This window comes from Syngnathus floridae, chromosome 7, assembly GCF_059516105.1.
Source record: "Syngnathus floridae isolate MCC-2025c chromosome 7, RoL_Sflo_1.0, whole genome shotgun sequence".
In the NCBI taxonomy this organism is placed as follows: domain Eukaryota; kingdom Metazoa; phylum Chordata; class Actinopteri; order Syngnathiformes; family Syngnathidae; genus Syngnathus; species Syngnathus floridae.
This window is the reverse complement of record NC_142419.1, coordinates 7,533,777-7,550,885: the sequence shown is the minus strand read 5'-3', so window position 1 is coordinate 7,550,885 and position 17,109 is coordinate 7,533,777. Positions and strand designations below refer to the sequence as shown.

Here is a 17,109-nt window from a genome sequence, read left to right as displayed (position 1 = left end):
TTTAAAGACCATTTATCCTCACGAGGGTCGTGGGTGAGTCTGATCTCATCCCAATTATCTTTGGATGCGAGGCCCGTTATACCCTTGACTGGTCACCAGCAAATCCCAGGGCACATAGGCGAACATTCACACCCATGAGGAGCAAGTCTTCAATGGACCTAATGTACGTATGTTTTGCTAAGTGTTGCCTCCAGAAGAGGTCTGAGAAAAATGCCTGGCAAGGTTTCAGCCCACTTCAGCTTCACTCTAGATGCCTGTGACTTGGAAAACATTAAGAACTTACTGTTCTAACTTACTGATCCCTTGGAGAGTATTTTATTTTCTTCAAATATGTTTTACCTGCATTGTATGAGATGTGCTATCGGCCAAAAATAACTATAAACTTGAGGGAAAAAAAGTGTTTAATAAGAACCAACTTACAGAAAAGATACTTGAGGACTGTAGTTTTTAGGGCAAAAACGGGATTTTAACGCCCTACTTAATGTACCATGACACGAACTGTCATGGAAATCCTCTGCGTGCGTTTGTGTGTACACTGTGTGCGCTTGTGCTACATTGGTTAGAAAAGTGGGCGGATCCAACGGCGGGTTGACTTCAGCTAGCCAGTATTATCAGTTTAGTACACAAAATCAGATGTCCCATTTCTTTTCCCCTTTCTTTTTTATGTGAGTAGGGTACATTAGGTTCCATTTTCTCACTCGTAAATTTCAATTCATTTAATTAGGACTGATTGCTCCGATGACTTTCGTTTTGGTTGTCGCTTAACAGGAGCATGACAAGCTGGAGCGTTCGACTTCTTCAGACATGGAGCAACCTGCGTCTTCCAGCCAAGCAAACGGCGGCTGCTTCGACAAGAACTGTTCTTCACTGACGGTGGACGATGTCTACGAGATCGCCAAAGTAATTGGAGCCGAGCTGGAGAGGCTCATCGACGGCTACGGCAAGGAGAGCGTGCTGGGCCTGGTGCCCAGGGTGGTGAAAGTGCTGGAGCTTCTGGAGAGCTTCACAGCTAGGAATCACGCACACAAACACAGGGAAGAAGAACTGCTCCGGACCTTTGAGAGCTTTCAGCTACAGCAGAAAAAACGGGTGTGCAAGGACACTGACGCAATCAACGAAAATCACGAAACCAGGGTGAGAATATAGCAATGTACCCGAAAACGAAATGAACTGTGTCGCTTTCACTTATTACTTGTGGTGAAATGGTAACACGATGCCATAACAAACGTAATTACCGCGTATTACATGCTCGCGAACCACCTATCGCAGATGGCTTTCAACATTTGTCACTGTGCCAGTCACTTATGGTTTTTCTTTGTTGAAGCAAAAGCAGAAATGCACTGAATAGTTCTTTTAAATATTAATTAGTGAATTTCGCTAAATAGTCAAAACTATACCAAATAAATACTGCTGAGCAGGTCTTTTACTCTTATTCGACTTTACTCTTAAAACTAATGATAGTATAAATTAACGAATAACCCGTTTCACTGATGTCTGCCCTATGGAGCTTCTGTTCAAAAATGTCTTACAGTTTAAATCATGTAGAAATAGGGTAAGTTTTGACTGTACTGCTACTCTGTACTTTCCTTGGTAATAATACAGTTACACTACATCTCCAGTTAATACAACACAAGCGACACTTTGGCATCATTGCTACTTTGAACTTCCTTGGCTCTATCATAGTTACAAAACATGTTGACAGTCTGACTTTCAGCTTTACTGTTGCTTTCCTTGAATCTATTGCAGTAACAATACATTGTTACAGTTATACTACATTTAATACTGTATTTAACATTACTTAGAATTCTGAATGCATTGGTTCCTTTACTTAGCAGTATCTATTCCTAATTTTCTGGCCGCACCTTAAAAACTCTCCAGCGGACGTGTTAATACAAGTTTGCAGTTACTCAGGCTTTGTGTATTAAAACCGTAGAAATGCTCTTTGTGTCTTATCTGACATGTCTTATTCTGTCAAGCAGGAGCAGCAGCAACAGAAGGAGCAGCAGTGGAGGAGCAAATGTGAGGAACTGCAAGTGCAAATCCAGCAGCTCCAGGAGGACAACGGGCAGCTGCAGAGCAGGTTAAAAGGGAGCCATGCGCAGGATGGTATGTCAAAAGTACAAAGCATATTGTGGCGTCTATACACAATTACAAAGCTTCTTGGAGGGGTTTCATTATTTAAATTGTATACACTGCAGATAAAAATAATTATCATTCTCTTGTTTAAATGGAATGTTGATACATAGGTAAGCATCAACTAGCAAACCATCACCTTCTATGATGGACGGACTGACGGATGTTTTTTTTTTTGTAATTACAATTCAGTACAAATGGCTTAACATACACCAGATTATATTATTGTCATTTTTGCAAATGTTTCCCAGATGGTTGACATCATAGGTCAGCAATGTCAAGACAGAGGGTGGAGTTGCTTGGATGTCTCATATTTTCTCATTCAAGCTGCAAAATGAGTCATGTGACTGAAAATGTTTATTTCATGTCGTGAACATGACTGCAAATTAAAGCTATCAATGTGGTGTGATGCAATTGAGCTACAGTATAGTGTCAAACACCATTACAGTATGTTCAAAATGATAGTGTAAATTGTCCCAGTCAAATATTTTTGAATTAAGTTGTCATTGTAGTTTTAATGCATAATACATTTTACTTAAGTATTTTTGTTAAGAAACGCCATTTTTACTTCATTGCATTGACTTTTGTATCCATCTTATTATTGCTTGCACAATCTACTGTATTTGTCAGGGAAATTTGGACCTCGGGCATTGTCACACGACTCTGTTTAACCGTCTCGACATTGACACAATAGCAATGTTTGACTCAATTCCACCAATCGAATGAAGCCAGGCACTCACATGACCACGCAGTCTCCGCGGCCCCACACAAAAGAAAAGTTTTCAAAGTAACAGATTTATATGAAGCACAGCAGAAATGGTGGAGGAAACAAAGGCAGGCGACTGGCTTCACAGTCAATCTATGTTTACTGTGAGGACAATTTTTTAGTTGCTGTACACTTCTGGTGTGCAGATCGTGTCCAGCGACAGGAGCGAGAAGTGATGCTGAAGCTGAAGCAGGTGGTGGACAAGCAAAGAGATGAGCTCAGAGCCAAAGTCCAAGAGATCACCACCATTTCCAAGGAAGTGGAGGCGGTAAGCAGACATGAGTCACTGCAAATTGTGTTGTTTGTTTGAATGTCTCACCCTCAAAATTGAAACGCATTATAATTGATCAGATGGTTCTACAGCGTATTTGTAAAATTCATCAGTTTATTGTTGTTTAGTCTCATTCATAAAAAATAGGTAACTTTGTTTTCCAGGTCCAGACTTTAATTTGGAAAATTTCATCGGCTTCTTGATTTTTGCGGATTTCAAGTGGTTTGAGCTTTCTCCACTGTCATAACTTGAAACTGTCAAAAATAATTTACTAATCTTGGGTGTCCACAGAAAAAAGGAAAGGAGACTCACCAGCAAGTTGCAGTGATTTATGATTAGCGAAGTAACGACACAAAGGCAAAGCTATTGAACAACATATTTTTAAAATTAATTTTGAAGTAAAATGCACACAAATTTCAGTGCGTGACATTACAAATGAATCGGCGCTTGATAATACGGAGCTGTGTTATCTACAAGATGACAGACAGTGTCCTCAGAGTTCCTGGTTGCAGAGTAGCTGAACTTTAGACCAGGCTGAACAGGTTTTTCCCTCTTGGTGTGTGTGCGTGCACTTCATGTTTTTTGTAGCACGTGATGTCAATAGCTGACATAACTGGGTGTGTATTTATTATTTACCTTCTGACTGGTGACCTTAGTGACAGGATAGACATATTTGTCTGTCTCCAATTAATACACTTGTTGACTGCCTTTTTCCCCCAATTTATTTTGCTCCTAATAGCCAGACAGCCTGTTCCCATTCTGCCTCAAATTTCATATGTGAACTATTCTGAACTTGACGGCCATGTGCTCCCGTGCAGCTCCAGGAGCAGTTGGACCGCTTCATGAAGATGAATGGGGAGCTGCGACACAAACAGAACGTGCTGCAGGCTCAGCTCAAGAGCACCGTGGAGAGAAAGGCCGACATGGAAGCTGACCTGAAAGAGAAAGTCAAAGTGATTGAAAAGCTGCAAGCGCAGATGGACAGAACCAACAGCAACAGCCACGTATGACGTTTATTTCTCATCTTTTGTCCGTACTAGATAGATACAGTTTGAATAATAAAAGCATTGCTCTTTATCTTCTACTCAGTCCATTCCGAGTCAGATGAATAGTAAGACGGAGCCTTCAGCTGACCTAAATGATCATGACCAGCCTTGTTTCACCAAAAAGGAAGTGCGTGACATCATTTTTGAGCGTAATGAGCTCAAAACCAACCTCTTCTTGGTGCAAGAAGAGCTCAACTATTATCAACGGTATGTCTCCTTTTTTTTTTTGTATTCGGGCTGTGTGCGGTCATTATTTTTTATACACGTGTTCTACCAGCACAAGTATCTGTATTTTTGTAACACTAGAGGGCAGTAATACGTAGTGAAAACTCATCCTTTAAAATCCATCCTCAACAATAAGTTAGGATGTTTTTTAGTTTCTAAGATTTAAGATTTCAATTGGATTTTTGCACAGCTGCTCACAACATACAACTCTTTGTTCGTTGTTTACTTTTACAACATATTAATTTATCAATTTATCTCAAAGAAGCTTCCACTTATTCTTGTAGTTGCAGATTCATCATTTTTACCATCCACTGCCATTGTGTTGTGTCTCTAGGGAGATTCTGAATGAGGAAAGGTGTCCTGGGTTCCTCTTGGAAGCGGTGCGAGCTGCTATCAATAAAAAAAGAAAAGTCATCAAAGCCAAGATGCTAGGAATTCCACCCCCTGATGACAGCAGGTCATGCCTCTCTATCCACCATGGTCCAAAACCCAACAAATAAAAAAAATGCATATTTGCTGAAGGTTTTCGCCTCAAAGAAAGATATCATGACATAATTTCAATAAGGAATGTTTTATTCCCTTTAGTGACGAGGAAGACAAAGGTCCTGTGACTGAAGTGGATGGTTCTGAAAAGCCAGCAGAGTCACGAATTCGAAACCTGTGAGTAAATTGTGCAGCTGTACAAAGCAAAAAGGATACTTTGTACTTGTCTGATGCAGAAAACATTCTGTATCTTCTAAGGCTTCTTCTGGTAGTGTTATTTTAAGAATGATCAATGGCAATGCTAAAGATGCAAAATACAAATTAAGACCCCAACCCTGGTTACAGCAAGTTAGCAACTCCCTGACCACAGTGGTCTTTAGTGCATGGAGACTCTCCCACTATTATCATGAGTGCTTAGCCAGTCCGCTATATTTAGCCTTAATCCCCGCCCCGCTGAGCTGACCTAATGCCTGTTTGTCTGTGTGCGGTGCAGCTTTGGCTTCCTGACGTGGTCGGGCAGTGGCCGGAGCCCCACCCACATGAGTAACTCCTCGTCCAGCTGGGAAATCATCGCAGACGGCGAGGCCAGTGGGGAGCCACAGTACTAAATAGACATGACAAGTCAGTTGCAAGTTTGTTTTAAAGAAAACCATTTCATCCCAACGCTTGTTCTAATAGATGACTTGAATGTGCTGCTGCAAGCTTTCCAGCATTATCACAAAAAATACTATGCAAATGTTAAAGAAGAAACAGTCTCTCACTTTTCCTTAATCTTCTACATCCCATTTTATATCCCTAAATTTTAAGTCGTGTAAGAAAATATGTAATTCTATTTTCCATAATAGGAGGAAGTTCAATTATCTGGAAACAAAATATGACTCATATATATTTATATGCAACCTTTATTTCTTTTAAAAAACCAAAGACTAACTGTTTTGAAGTGCACTCTAACAAAGGAAGGATTGAGGATGGTTAAGCACTTATAATTTCAAAAAAGTTAACCAAGGTTTTACTTCATTCGGGCCATTTCAAATCAATTTTAATGAGGTATTATCCTTCTTTTAGCCGCCATTTTATTTTAACCCCGTGCGCCTTAAACTGCTGCTTGAATGGCTTAATATACTGTATGTTTGTTTGTCTTTTGATCCTTATTGTGCAAAAATTGAGTAAGATTTTGTACAGAAAGTGTTAAAAAACATTTTATGGGTTACTTTTTTCTTCACAAAGTGTTCATGATGTTCACTGTAAAGGATGGATGGAAATGTTAAAAAAAAATCAGGAAAAATCAGAAAATACACTAAAGTCAATTATCTGGCCTGGCACTGGGGGGAGGGGGGGGGCATATTTTAGAGGGGCCAGTGCCGCCTTGGCTCCTCCTCTAGCTCTGCCAGTGAGTCCAGTTGGAACATAGTTCTAATGCTTCAAAATGTGCTTAATTGATAAATGCTCTTGTGAATACATTGGTACTTGCACTTCAAATTTAATGTCTCCGCCATTGGTGTTGGTGCCATTTATGTACATAAATATTTCAAATTACAAAAAAAAATGCTATTACTTGAGAGATTGACACCTTTAAGTTGATGTGCCAGTCATGAGTTTGATCTGTTTATGTTGCCCCGCAGCAACGCACAGGCCAGTGAGCACTTGTGGGAACACATAATCCTCATTTGAATATTTTTGTGTCAAGTTGTATTTCTGTTTATTTTTGTAAGCATGGATTTTATTTCTGCTGAAAAGAAATTGATTACATTTAAATGCAAATGTAACAAAAAAAAATGAAGATGCAGAATTTTCTGTGCTACTGACACACTGTTCATTAAAGTCTATTTAATGTTTGCAATGGCACAGATCTTCAATTTCTCCACCTGGGTTTTAAATGCGGCCACAAGGCAAAGCAGGGTAGCTTCAAATGACACATTTCATATACATGGTCACTAAATGTGCTTTAAATAATTTGAAATACAACATTTAAAAGCATTCACAAATCAAATAATTTAAAACATTTAAAAGAAAAGTAAGTAAATAAAACATTGCTGACTAAAATTACTAAAATGATGCGCAGTGCAAAAAGAATTATTTTGGGGAAAAGTTTAATTTAAAAAAAACGAAAAAGAATATTGTAACCAGGATTTTAAAGCATATTAAACTTAAAATAATCAACTTGAACTTTAATTTTAATTGAAGGTTGCTGCATTGAATGCTTGGGAAATCATTTCTAGAGCTCAAGTACTACTTCTGATGAAATGCCTAATGAAAATTTAGGCAAAACTATTCAATCACATCATGATTTTGACAGTTTTATTTCGAATCCACTGTTGCTGTGTCCAAATATACCCAAACTTACCGGACTGTATTTCAGGAGTTGCAATTAGACTTATTGGTGAATGAAAACACACTTTGCATTACATTGTAGCTGTGTGCATCATCTCCTGGATGATGGGACCAGTGTAGCTTCTGGGAACAAGACAAACATTGACGTTAGGTGCTTGTGTAATAACAGCCAGTCCCCGTTGATGTGTATGTCCCCATCTTTAAAAAGCCTATCTGGCTGAATAGAAGGAAGCGGCTTCAGCTTCCCCAGGAAATGGGAAGAGGAAACCCGGTGGCTCTGACCCCTGCATTGCTGCTGCAAGACGACTCAGTGGAGAGAGAAAGAGAACAAGGAAAGGGTGGAGGGCGGCTCTCGTTAAACAGAGACACTTGAGAGAGCTGGGAATACAAACAAAAGAGATTTGTAGAAGATGAAGGTTCTCCTCAGAACTTTGACGACTTTATGCTGCTGTTGGCTGTCTTACTCACTTATGCTGGACTTGGCCGGGAGGAACGTCTGCCACAACCCCAGGTACACATCTCAACTTCATTATGTGAGCCAGTAGTACGGGCACCTGACAATGTGTTTACAAAGCCAGGAAAGAAAGCTTGTTAGCGTGCTAGTAAACTTCAGTGGATGGAGTTGAAAGCTGTTTATGCAGGTTCAGAGTTCACCCGTTTGTCTCGTTCATGACCACTTGTTAAATGTCCGCTCTATCGAGCTAATTTAGTTTATAAACACTTTTACAGGGATCCAGCCACACTTGTGTGCTGCACAGGCTGGCGTCAGGATGGAAAAGAGTGCACAATACGTGAGTTTGGGCAAATTGATTCATATTTTTTTAGTTTTATATCCTTTGTGTAGGCTGTGCTTTTAGTGGTTTGTGTGTGTATTTAGCTGTGTGTGAGGGTGATCAGGCCTGTCTGAAGAATGAGCTCTGTGTCTATCCTGGAGTTTGTCGCTGCCCACCAGGCTATTATGGAGCTCACTGTAAAACACGTGAGTAGACACCGCATATTTTCAGCATATTTGAGAAATTTTGGCTCTACAAGTCATTATATAGTGTAGCAGGGGTGGGTAAAGTTTTCATTCTGTCCCACCAAGTTTTTACATTTTCAAGAGTCCAATAGGCTGTTGCATTATTCTCTGCTCTCTATGATTGGTCCATTTTTTTTCTTCCGTTGAGGTTATGAAGTCCTGTCGTCTTATTACAGGGTGTCCTCCAGAGTTTTGGGCATCAGACTGCCGTCAAGTGTGCCCGTGTCACCCGCATGGCCGCTGTCACCCCGTCACAGGTGAGTGCACCTGCAACCAAAACCGCTGGGGTCCTCTGTGCCAATACGCCTGCAAATGCGCCCACCACGGAGTCTGCCACCCCGTATACGGAAACTGCACCTGCGACGAGGGCTGGTGGACAGCCACTTGCACCAAACCATGCCAGTGTGTCCCCGGGGGTTCCGTGGGACCCGGCTGCGACCAACTGACGGGCCGCTGTCAGTGCCACAAGGGCCACTGGGGACTGAAATGTCCTGTCCCTTGCAACTGCTACTTGTCGCAGTGCAACCAGCGCACCGGTTTGTGTGAGTGCGAGGCCGGTTGGTGGGGGCCCAACTGTGACCGGCGTTGCAATTGTGACCTCACACACAGTAGTTGTGACCCTGCCACCGGGCAGTGCTTGTGCTATCCGGGGTACGAAGGCGACGACTGCAACCAGCCGTGTAAACCTGGGATGTATGGCATTGGGTGTCAAATGAGGTTTGTGTGTACAGTGTTCCCTACCATTTTTAATTTCCGTTCATCATATTGCATAACATCAATTCTCATCTCAGTTGTGGACACTGTAAAGGAGATGAAGTGTGCGCCTCCACTGACGGCGCATGTGCATCTTGTGAGACGGGCTGGAATGGGACACAGTGCGACCGCCTTTGCACACCTGGTTACTACGGTAACAGCTGCCAGGAGACGTGCCCGCGGTGCAGAAACAACGAGCGCTGCGATCCCCGAAGTGGTAATTGTTGGAGCTGTAATGCGGGATGGACAGGACCCAGGTGGGAGCGTGCAGGGCTTACACATTTTTCATTCCCTGTTGATTTACTACAGCAAACAGTAAAGACATCCGATACAGAGATGTTTTGAATTTATTCTAGTGGGTCATCATTGCTCCCTTGCCAGGTGCGAGGAGGTCTGCTCCGACAGGACGTATGGAGAGGCTTGCCGCTTCCTGTGCAGCCCGTGTTACCATGGAGACTGTCATCACGTGACAGGAAAATGCATCTGTCATTCGGGCTTTCAGGGGGAGAGGTGAGCTGCATTTCACCACACAGAATTCATTCGTCAAATTCATCCACAATTTTGCTTCAATTTAATTATAACGCATCCTCAAAAATGTATCAAGCGTAATGGTTCTTATGAGACAATGTTTTGTATTAATGAGGTCAAATAAAAACAGAAACACAACCCCATTGGAGGTGTGACGCTGATGAATGATGGCATTAGTTATTCCTTTGGCCTTCATTTGAGTAGCCCAGGAAATCGAACGCACTGATGTTCTATAGTTCTTGCACACCCAGCAACTTTGTAGAGCCGCTGAGCAATAATTCACATGTCACAATCAATAACTTGATCACCTATATATAAAAAAGGGGAGCCTGCTGTAAAGCCACCGTTCAGTGCTGAATGAAGACGTTTTCGACTTTATGCAAAGTAGAATGAGGCTTCTGATTTGGTGTTTTTATTATTATTATTATAGTAGCAGGTTCAGTGAAAAGACTATTTTGTTTTTGTTATTACAAGCGTCTGTCTACATGTACAAACAAGTTAAAACAAAAAACAAAAGCATACTCATTTTATTTAATGCTTTCTGACAACCACCCTTTTATTCGCCTTTATATTGTTGAAAGTATAAAAATAGATGGTGAATCAGTGGCTAAACACAGAGGCCATATTTCACTGTGGCGAAATGACATCATTCTTTTTCTTCCCATCGTTTTCAGTTGTAACAGCAGTTGCTCAGGTGCACAGTTCGGGCTCAACTGTTCCTTGGCCTGTGAGTGTGGCGAAGGGGTCAGCTGTCACCCGGTCACTGGTGCCTGCCCCAACAGTATGTCCATCCATCCACTCATCCTTTCATCCAACAATTCATACATCCAATCTGAATGAATTTGTAAAATGCCTGATGTGTAATTGTGTTTATATATGTTTGTCAGGTGGCCGAGGCGCTCTCTTGGTTGGCCTACTACTTCCACTGCTGTTGTTAATCCTCGCTATATTCTGCTGTTGTCTATGTTGTGGAGGAGCTCCGGCAGACAGCAAAGACAGGTCAGGATCACATGAACATACCTATTGCACACATCCAAATACTTAACAACAAAAATGTGGATTTGTTATTTTTTACACTTATTAACGTAAAATCCTTTTCCTCCTCTTCTGCTATGGTTGTTTCATCCATACTTGCCATTTGCGTGAGACATGTTGCACTCCAGTCATACCTGGTTTAAAGTAAAATATTTTGTTGTTGTTGACATATTCAATCAGGTGACAATATGTTGTGTCTTTGAGTGAAAAGCCATCACAGGATCACCTATTGTACCTTCCTCCTTACCAGGATGACAGTGGCAGATGGAGGGCTGGCTGTGCGGATGAAGTATCACGTCTACAGCGTCTTGGCTAACATTGGTGCCGCCCTACCCTGCATCTCTGACTGGTCTTCTGGCCTCCCTCGTGTCACTGGTCAGCTTTGGTCATTCTAAAAAACACCTGGGCTGCAAAGAGGACTTTTATGGTTGCATATTAGCACTGACTGAATGTCATGTTCCTTACAGTGTCTCACCATGACCCAGAGCTGACGTTCAACCACAGCTTCATTGAGCCTCCTTCCTCGGGTTGGGTGACTGAAGGGTCATCCTTCGACAGTGATGAGGAGGAGGGGGAGGCTCTTTACTGCGTCCCCCCGAGAGAAGGTACTTCACGTGATCTTCTCTGAGTGCTAAGCTGCAAATCTACTCTCGCTCTCTTTGACAGATATCTCAGGAATGGAGGGTAGCCACTTCCAGGAGATGAGCTCCAAGTGTAACATGCTTTTGGACCCGTCAGGCTTCAGTAGCGAGGACATTACCTCCCCCTTCGACATCCCCCGGACTTCCAGCATTGCCAAAACCAAGCGGCCGTCTGTTTCTTTTGCAGAGGGCACCCGCTTCAGCCCCAAGGAGAGACGTGGCTCGGCTCAAGATGTCATCTCTCTGTCCGGGCACCCACGCAAAGCCAAATCCACCTGCGGGGGTTCAGTGTTCTCAATTGGGCCGGGCGAGGAAGATGAAGCTGATGCTGAGGAGAGGGAAGATGGCGTAGAAGTTCAGGTAACAGATCACCAAGATTTGAGCTATGAGGTTGTGGACCAGGAGGAGGATAGAAAGTCGAGCAACACATTCCGGACCACATCAGGACGAAGACTTACCACGTCCAACACAGCTCCACAACATAAAGCGTCGACCACGTCTGCTTCCGATCATCCACCCGGTGTCCCAAACAAGGTCACCACAGTGTACGTGACGGTAGGGAAGACAGGGCGGCCCACGTCCAAGCTGGAGCCGAGCTCCCAAGGCCCTGTTCAGGCCATGTTAAGGCGTCTTGGAAGCCTCCAGAGACAAAGAGAGCAGGAGCCTGGCAAAAGTAAACCCAAAGACTCAGAAGCCATCGCCAAACCCCCCAGGAGAAAACTCGGGGCTCGGAGAAGTGTGTGGGAGCAGGGCGGGCCTCCAGGAGTCGAATCCGCCATAAGTAAACCCGTGAGGAGGAAACACGCTTCACAAAACACTCAAACGGCTTCTTGCGATACAGGGTCGTCAGAGAGCATTCCTCTCAAAAGGCCGCTGTCGTCTATTTTGAAGAGCGTTCCAGAGGTGGCGTCGCCTGACTTTCAGGACTCAGGCAGAAGTAATGAACATGAGCCCAGTGGAGGACAAACTGAAAGCAGTTACTTCACTGTTGGGCCAGCAGGGAACGCTGCTACTCTTATTGAAGTCAGGACCGGTGAAGGTGAAGTGGAGAGTGTGAAAGAGGAGCCATGCTATGAAAACGTCATGATCACACACTCGTATACCTCAAACACAAATGCATAAATGTACTGTTCTGTAATCAAATGGTGTATATTTACAAACTTAACATGCATGTACATATGGAGAATAGGAATACACAACATACATTGTACAGTATGCACTTTATATTAATCTAGAAATAAACAGTAATATAATAATAATGAGAGCAACATTTGTAATATTGTTTCTAACAGTTACTATCTGCTTTGTTTTGTTTTTAGCTGAAATTTGATATTTTCGAATATAGTGAATAGTCCAAAATAGCAAAATAGCAGAAAAAGGGCGGTGCAGCTAAGTAATGTCTTTATTTGTCACAGATAAATATGAGTAAAGGTGGCCCAGTGGTTAATTAAAAAAAACAACCCACAACTCATTTCTCTTATAGATATTGTTGCAGGATTACATCCACATATTTTCATCCTAATATTTTGCAACCCTATTTCGGCCAATGAACCTCATTGGTTAATCTAAATGGACAGACAACACGCTTCTCATTATAAGGCAGAAGTATATGCCCTGCCCCCCAAATAAATGCATTCATGAAACTGATATATTATTATACAGTAATAAAAAGTTTAGAAATGGGTTAATGAAAAAGTAAAATGCTTATATAACAGTTACTTTGTAATTTACCACATAATGGTGTGACATAAATGAGTACCGGTAAATTGGAATGATATGACAAAATGAGCAGAAATTATTATTAACTGCTGTGTAGATTGTGAATGGCACGATTACAGGTGGTTTCAGTCTTTAACAATTTTGAATCTGAAACAGTACCCCTGAAACATTTGCACTGTAATATCATTAGGTAATGGGAGTAAACAAAGACGGTCAGCAAGACTTTGTACTTCTTCAATATTTGCTCAAGATGACAAGCAAGCTAGTTGTGCGTAACACTGATCCCATGTGCTCCAAACCGAGTGTGAATGTCCACCCTAAAAACTATTCAGTTTATTTCTCAGCCCCTCTGGTGTCAGTGCAGCCGAGCCAATACTTGGCGATGGATCTTGGATAGGGAGGCATGGCCGGGTCCACTCTCTTGGTACTGAGGTCAACTCTGTAGTATTTATCTGCACATCACAGGGGAATAAAAGTTAATAACAGCTATACGAACACGGAACTGCTCAAGAACTTTGTCTTATGCAGGCTCTCTCAATTACAACCCACACTTAAATTGTAAAACCTTAAGCAGCAAAAATTTAAGTTAAACCTCTAATGTCAAACAGGACATATAAATGTTATCATAAACTGCTGCCATAAAAAATGTTTAACCGAAAAGGCAATTTAAACCTTCATACAAATATAAAACTTTAATGACAAGTTATTCATGAAGCACATGCTCCTCACGTGTCATGTGTTTTGTCATAAAAACGTAAAACTGATACGACACAGAACCAACAGTGCCATCTAGAGGAGTCCATAAATATAACAACTGGTTCATAAAGCAAATCTAAAGTTTCATTTTACCATCACTATTTGTAACAGAAAGTATGATGTACTATAAACCACACTACCTTCTTTGAAGAAGTAGACGGTCTGTACAGGCAGCCTCCTCCCGTAGGACCTGTCATTCCTGCTTCTGGAATCATAGTTGCCTCTGTTATTTTGCCGGTAGCCATCCCTGCGCCTGTCCTGGTCCCAGTCCTGATCCCAGCTTCGGCTCCAGTCTCGTCCCAGCCTCTCCTCCATCTCCATCCTCCTCTCAGCAAGTCTCAGGCCCATGTCCATCCCTCTCTCTGCAAACTGCTGGCCCATGCTCATACCCCGCTCAGCCAAGGATTCCCAGACGGGTGAGCGATTCCACCTCCTTCGCCCCCTCTGCCTACCGTACTGCTGACCGTACTGCTGTCCGTACTGCTGTCCATACTGCTGTCCATACTGCTGTCCATACTGCTGGTACAGGCCCCATTGTGGGTCCGGCTGGAGTCTGCGTGGAGGGACGTAGAGTCGGCCAGCCATGACAGCATCCACCGGTGACTTGAGACCCTTCCAGTCTTTGTCAATGAAGTGGTAATGGCTGCTATGCTGAGGCACTAAACACATCAGACAAAGGAATCCAATTAAACATGCCACCCACATGTCATTAAAAAAAACTATTAGAGCAATATTTCCCGACCCTTTTTGAGCCAAAGAACATATTTGATGTTGGAATAATCATATAGCACACAGCTAGTCTGCTTCCTGACTTCTGTCAATGTGCCCTTGAGCAAAGCACTGACCACACTCATTCCAAATGTTTTTCTCTGTTTTTCTAAAAAGTCTCTGCAAATTGCATTATTTTTGAGTCATCAACTCTAAGAGAATAACTTGAAAAACAAACCTTTCAATGATAACAGTGTGCTGTATAATGTGTAGCATCACAGTGGTTGCGAACCACGGCATTAAGAGTACAACTCACTGTCTGAGAAGAGATCACCGAAAAACTCCTCATAGTTTCTGGAGTACATGTTGGTGTAGCGTGTGAACAGCGTGGATGGAGACCTCTCGGACATGGTGATGCACTCCCCGTGGGATGGTTGGTGCAAGAACTCATAGATGTAATACTGGTCCGCTTGATGACAGCAAAAAAGAAGAACAAGATTGAGCAATTGCATGTGCCGTGATTCCAAACAAGGTTTCACCTTTGAAAAAATACACCCTCTCTCTGCCATTGTAGTTGTGAGCTGGGAGGGCAAAGGCCGCGTCCACGTGATCTGGAATCCTGTCAAAGCCAACGCTGATCGCCCGGGGGTAGTCTTCATCCAGTACACCATTGTCAAATCTCCAGTACTTGTTCCCCTGTTTGAAATCATCTCAGTGTGAACACACCTATTTTACTTCCTAGTTACATCACATATATGTGTACCTTAAATATGTATGTCTTCCCGTGGCAGTTGACCCTGGTGAAAGCGGCGTCGATGGGCCCGTTGATGCCCCACACGTCTTTTATGAGCTTTGGATAGCCAGGAAGTACAGTCTTCTGGTCCAGTTCGAAAAAGTACTCACCTGCAAACAAATATGACCAAAAAGACTCACTCAGAAGACTGTATACATAGTTGGATCTACATGATTAAAATTTAGTTCTTGCCCTTGAGATAGGGTTAGTGCGACTCACCTCTGAAGGCAAAGATGGAGCCATTCTTTAACTGCATAAAGGCGTCAAAGGGCCTGCCGCTGCACGTCTCAGCATCAGGGTCAGGAGCCGCAGTGGTGCCAGGTGTGGTTGCAGGTGGCGTAGGAGGTTCGGTTGTCTGATCTGCTGCGTTACTGATATTGGTGCTACTGGGGGGCTTCACTGAGGGTGGGATGGTGAGTCTTGGAGGCCTCGCTGTAACACTGTCTTTGGTGCTATCGGGGGGCTTTACCAAAGGTGACACTGTGGTTCTTGGAAATTTTGGTGGAGGTTTATTCATGACTAATGTAACTTCTGGTTTATCTGCAAAGTCAGAGATGGATGGTGGAGTGGGACTGATAAAAGGCAGCTCATACGTGGATGGCATGGTGCTATCAAGATTATCTTCGTCGTCTTCCGCCAACTCAAATGTATCGCCGCGAGCTGGGAGGAGAAAGCATGTTTTTTTGAATTATTTAATATCTTGGTTTAGCTCAGTGACACTGCAAGCGGGAATTCGTACTCATCATGCCACAAATGGGCTCAAAGTCGATGCAGCAGCTCTTGTAGTATTTGCACATGCTGTCGCACTGGCACTTCTTCTCCGAGTCAAAGCCCTTCTCACAGCGGCCCATGCATGACTCTAAAGGTATGAAGAAGTCAAGTTAGCATTTTGCAGAAAGTGACGTGGAAAAAACACAAGGGTGTGAAAAATCATTTAGATGCTTTTTTTCAGCCCAAGAAAAGGTTTGCCGCGCTCAATTTGACCTGACACCATGTCAAAATTGTTGTTTTGTTTAATTATTTAAACATTTTTTTTAGGGCATTGTGCAGAGGTATCAACCACCCAACCATTCATTTGTTAGCTTTTCTTGTTCAGGCAAACTCCAACCCGGAGTGGGCACCAGGAGAGGAACAGCATAGTCATGTGGTTACTAAGTAGGAACTGAATCTGGAAGTAAGAGGACCAAGTGAACCATTTTCCCTTTCATGCAAGTATGGCTCAGATTCTCGAAAATCTTTAACAAAGTATCAATTTTAGACTCTCCGCAGCTACGGTGACCAGCTCACTGTACATGTTATTCTGCCTAACAAATAGAACATATTTACCTATAAGGTTAGAGGTCACGTTATTTTTGAAAGCTATCATGGTTTGATTTATTTCAATAAACAAATCCTACAGTTTAACTTGACGGTGTTCACTTTAACAATAGATCAACACAAATACAAATTTATCCCATCTGATGTTGGTGCAATGGTGGATTAACACCAGATAATTTCAGGGCAACCCATTACATATGTAATGTCCTCTATATTTTCTGTTCATCGTCTTTTACTTGAATTGTAAATGTAAGTTGTGGTTGTACTCACCGTCTGCAGCTAAGGTTTGAGCGACGAGCACGAGGAGCAACACAGCGCACAAGCTCATGTTTGCTTTGCAGTGGGAGAGGACTGAACGAGGCAGAAACGATGGACTGTGTGCTTCCAATCATTGGAAACATGTGTCAGTCACCCCACGTCCGGCCTTTGCTTTTGCCAAGTATGCAGCATTCTTTCAACTTGGGTAAAACACACACATACACACACACACACACACACACACACACACACACACACACACACACACACACACACACACACGCACGCACGCACACACACACACACACACACACACGAAGAGATCAAT

At 42.7% G+C, this 17,109-nt stretch overlaps 3 protein-coding genes across 4 annotated transcripts; 2 read left to right on the top strand and 1 right to left on the bottom strand.

The window, feature by feature from the left end:
• The first annotated feature begins 565 nt into the window (after positions 1-565).
• On the top strand, positions 566-6,764 carry rilp (Rab interacting lysosomal protein). Of its 2 annotated transcripts, XM_088381647.1 has the most exons (9): positions 566-665; positions 769-1,134; positions 1,977-2,106; positions 3,046-3,167; positions 3,989-4,174; positions 4,260-4,423; positions 4,776-4,898; positions 5,027-5,101; positions 5,418-6,764. In XM_088381647.1, the coding sequence occupies exons 2-9, from the start codon at positions 805-807 to the stop codon at positions 5,530-5,532; spliced, it is 1,245 nt and encodes a 414-aa protein (XP_088237773.1). In that variant the 5' UTR covers positions 566-665; positions 769-804; the 3' UTR covers positions 5,533-6,764. The 2 variants fall into 2 exon arrangements, with proteins under 2 accessions (XP_088237773.1, XP_088237774.1); XM_088381648.1 differs by having other exon boundaries at positions 595-1,134; positions 1,980-2,106.
• Positions 6,765-7,562: 798 nt separating this feature from the next.
• scarf1 (scavenger receptor class F, member 1) lies at positions 7,563-12,489 on the top strand. Its single transcript, XM_088381400.1, has 11 exons — positions 7,563-7,766; positions 7,985-8,046; positions 8,133-8,234; positions 8,450-8,990; positions 9,065-9,283; positions 9,408-9,536; positions 10,229-10,335; positions 10,442-10,553; positions 10,840-10,964; positions 11,057-11,194; positions 11,256-12,489. The coding sequence occupies exons 1-11, from the start codon at positions 7,666-7,668 to the stop codon at positions 12,350-12,352; spliced, it is 2,733 nt and encodes a 910-aa protein (XP_088237526.1). The 5' UTR covers positions 7,563-7,665; the 3' UTR covers positions 12,353-12,489.
• Positions 12,490-12,614: 125 nt separating this feature from the next.
• vtna (vitronectin a) lies at positions 12,615-16,959 on the bottom strand. The gene is made up of 8 exons (XM_088381401.1): positions 16,794-16,959; positions 15,946-16,065; positions 15,426-15,866; positions 15,177-15,316; positions 14,953-15,109; positions 14,730-14,882; positions 13,846-14,364; positions 12,615-13,401 (listed from the first exon to the last, which is right to left on the bottom strand). Exons 1-8 carry the CDS (start codon positions 16,849-16,851, stop codon positions 13,283-13,285), a joined length of 1,707 nt encoding a protein of 568 aa, XP_088237527.1. The 5' UTR covers positions 16,852-16,959; the 3' UTR covers positions 12,615-13,282.
• Between the last annotated feature and the right edge of the window lie 150 nt (positions 16,960-17,109).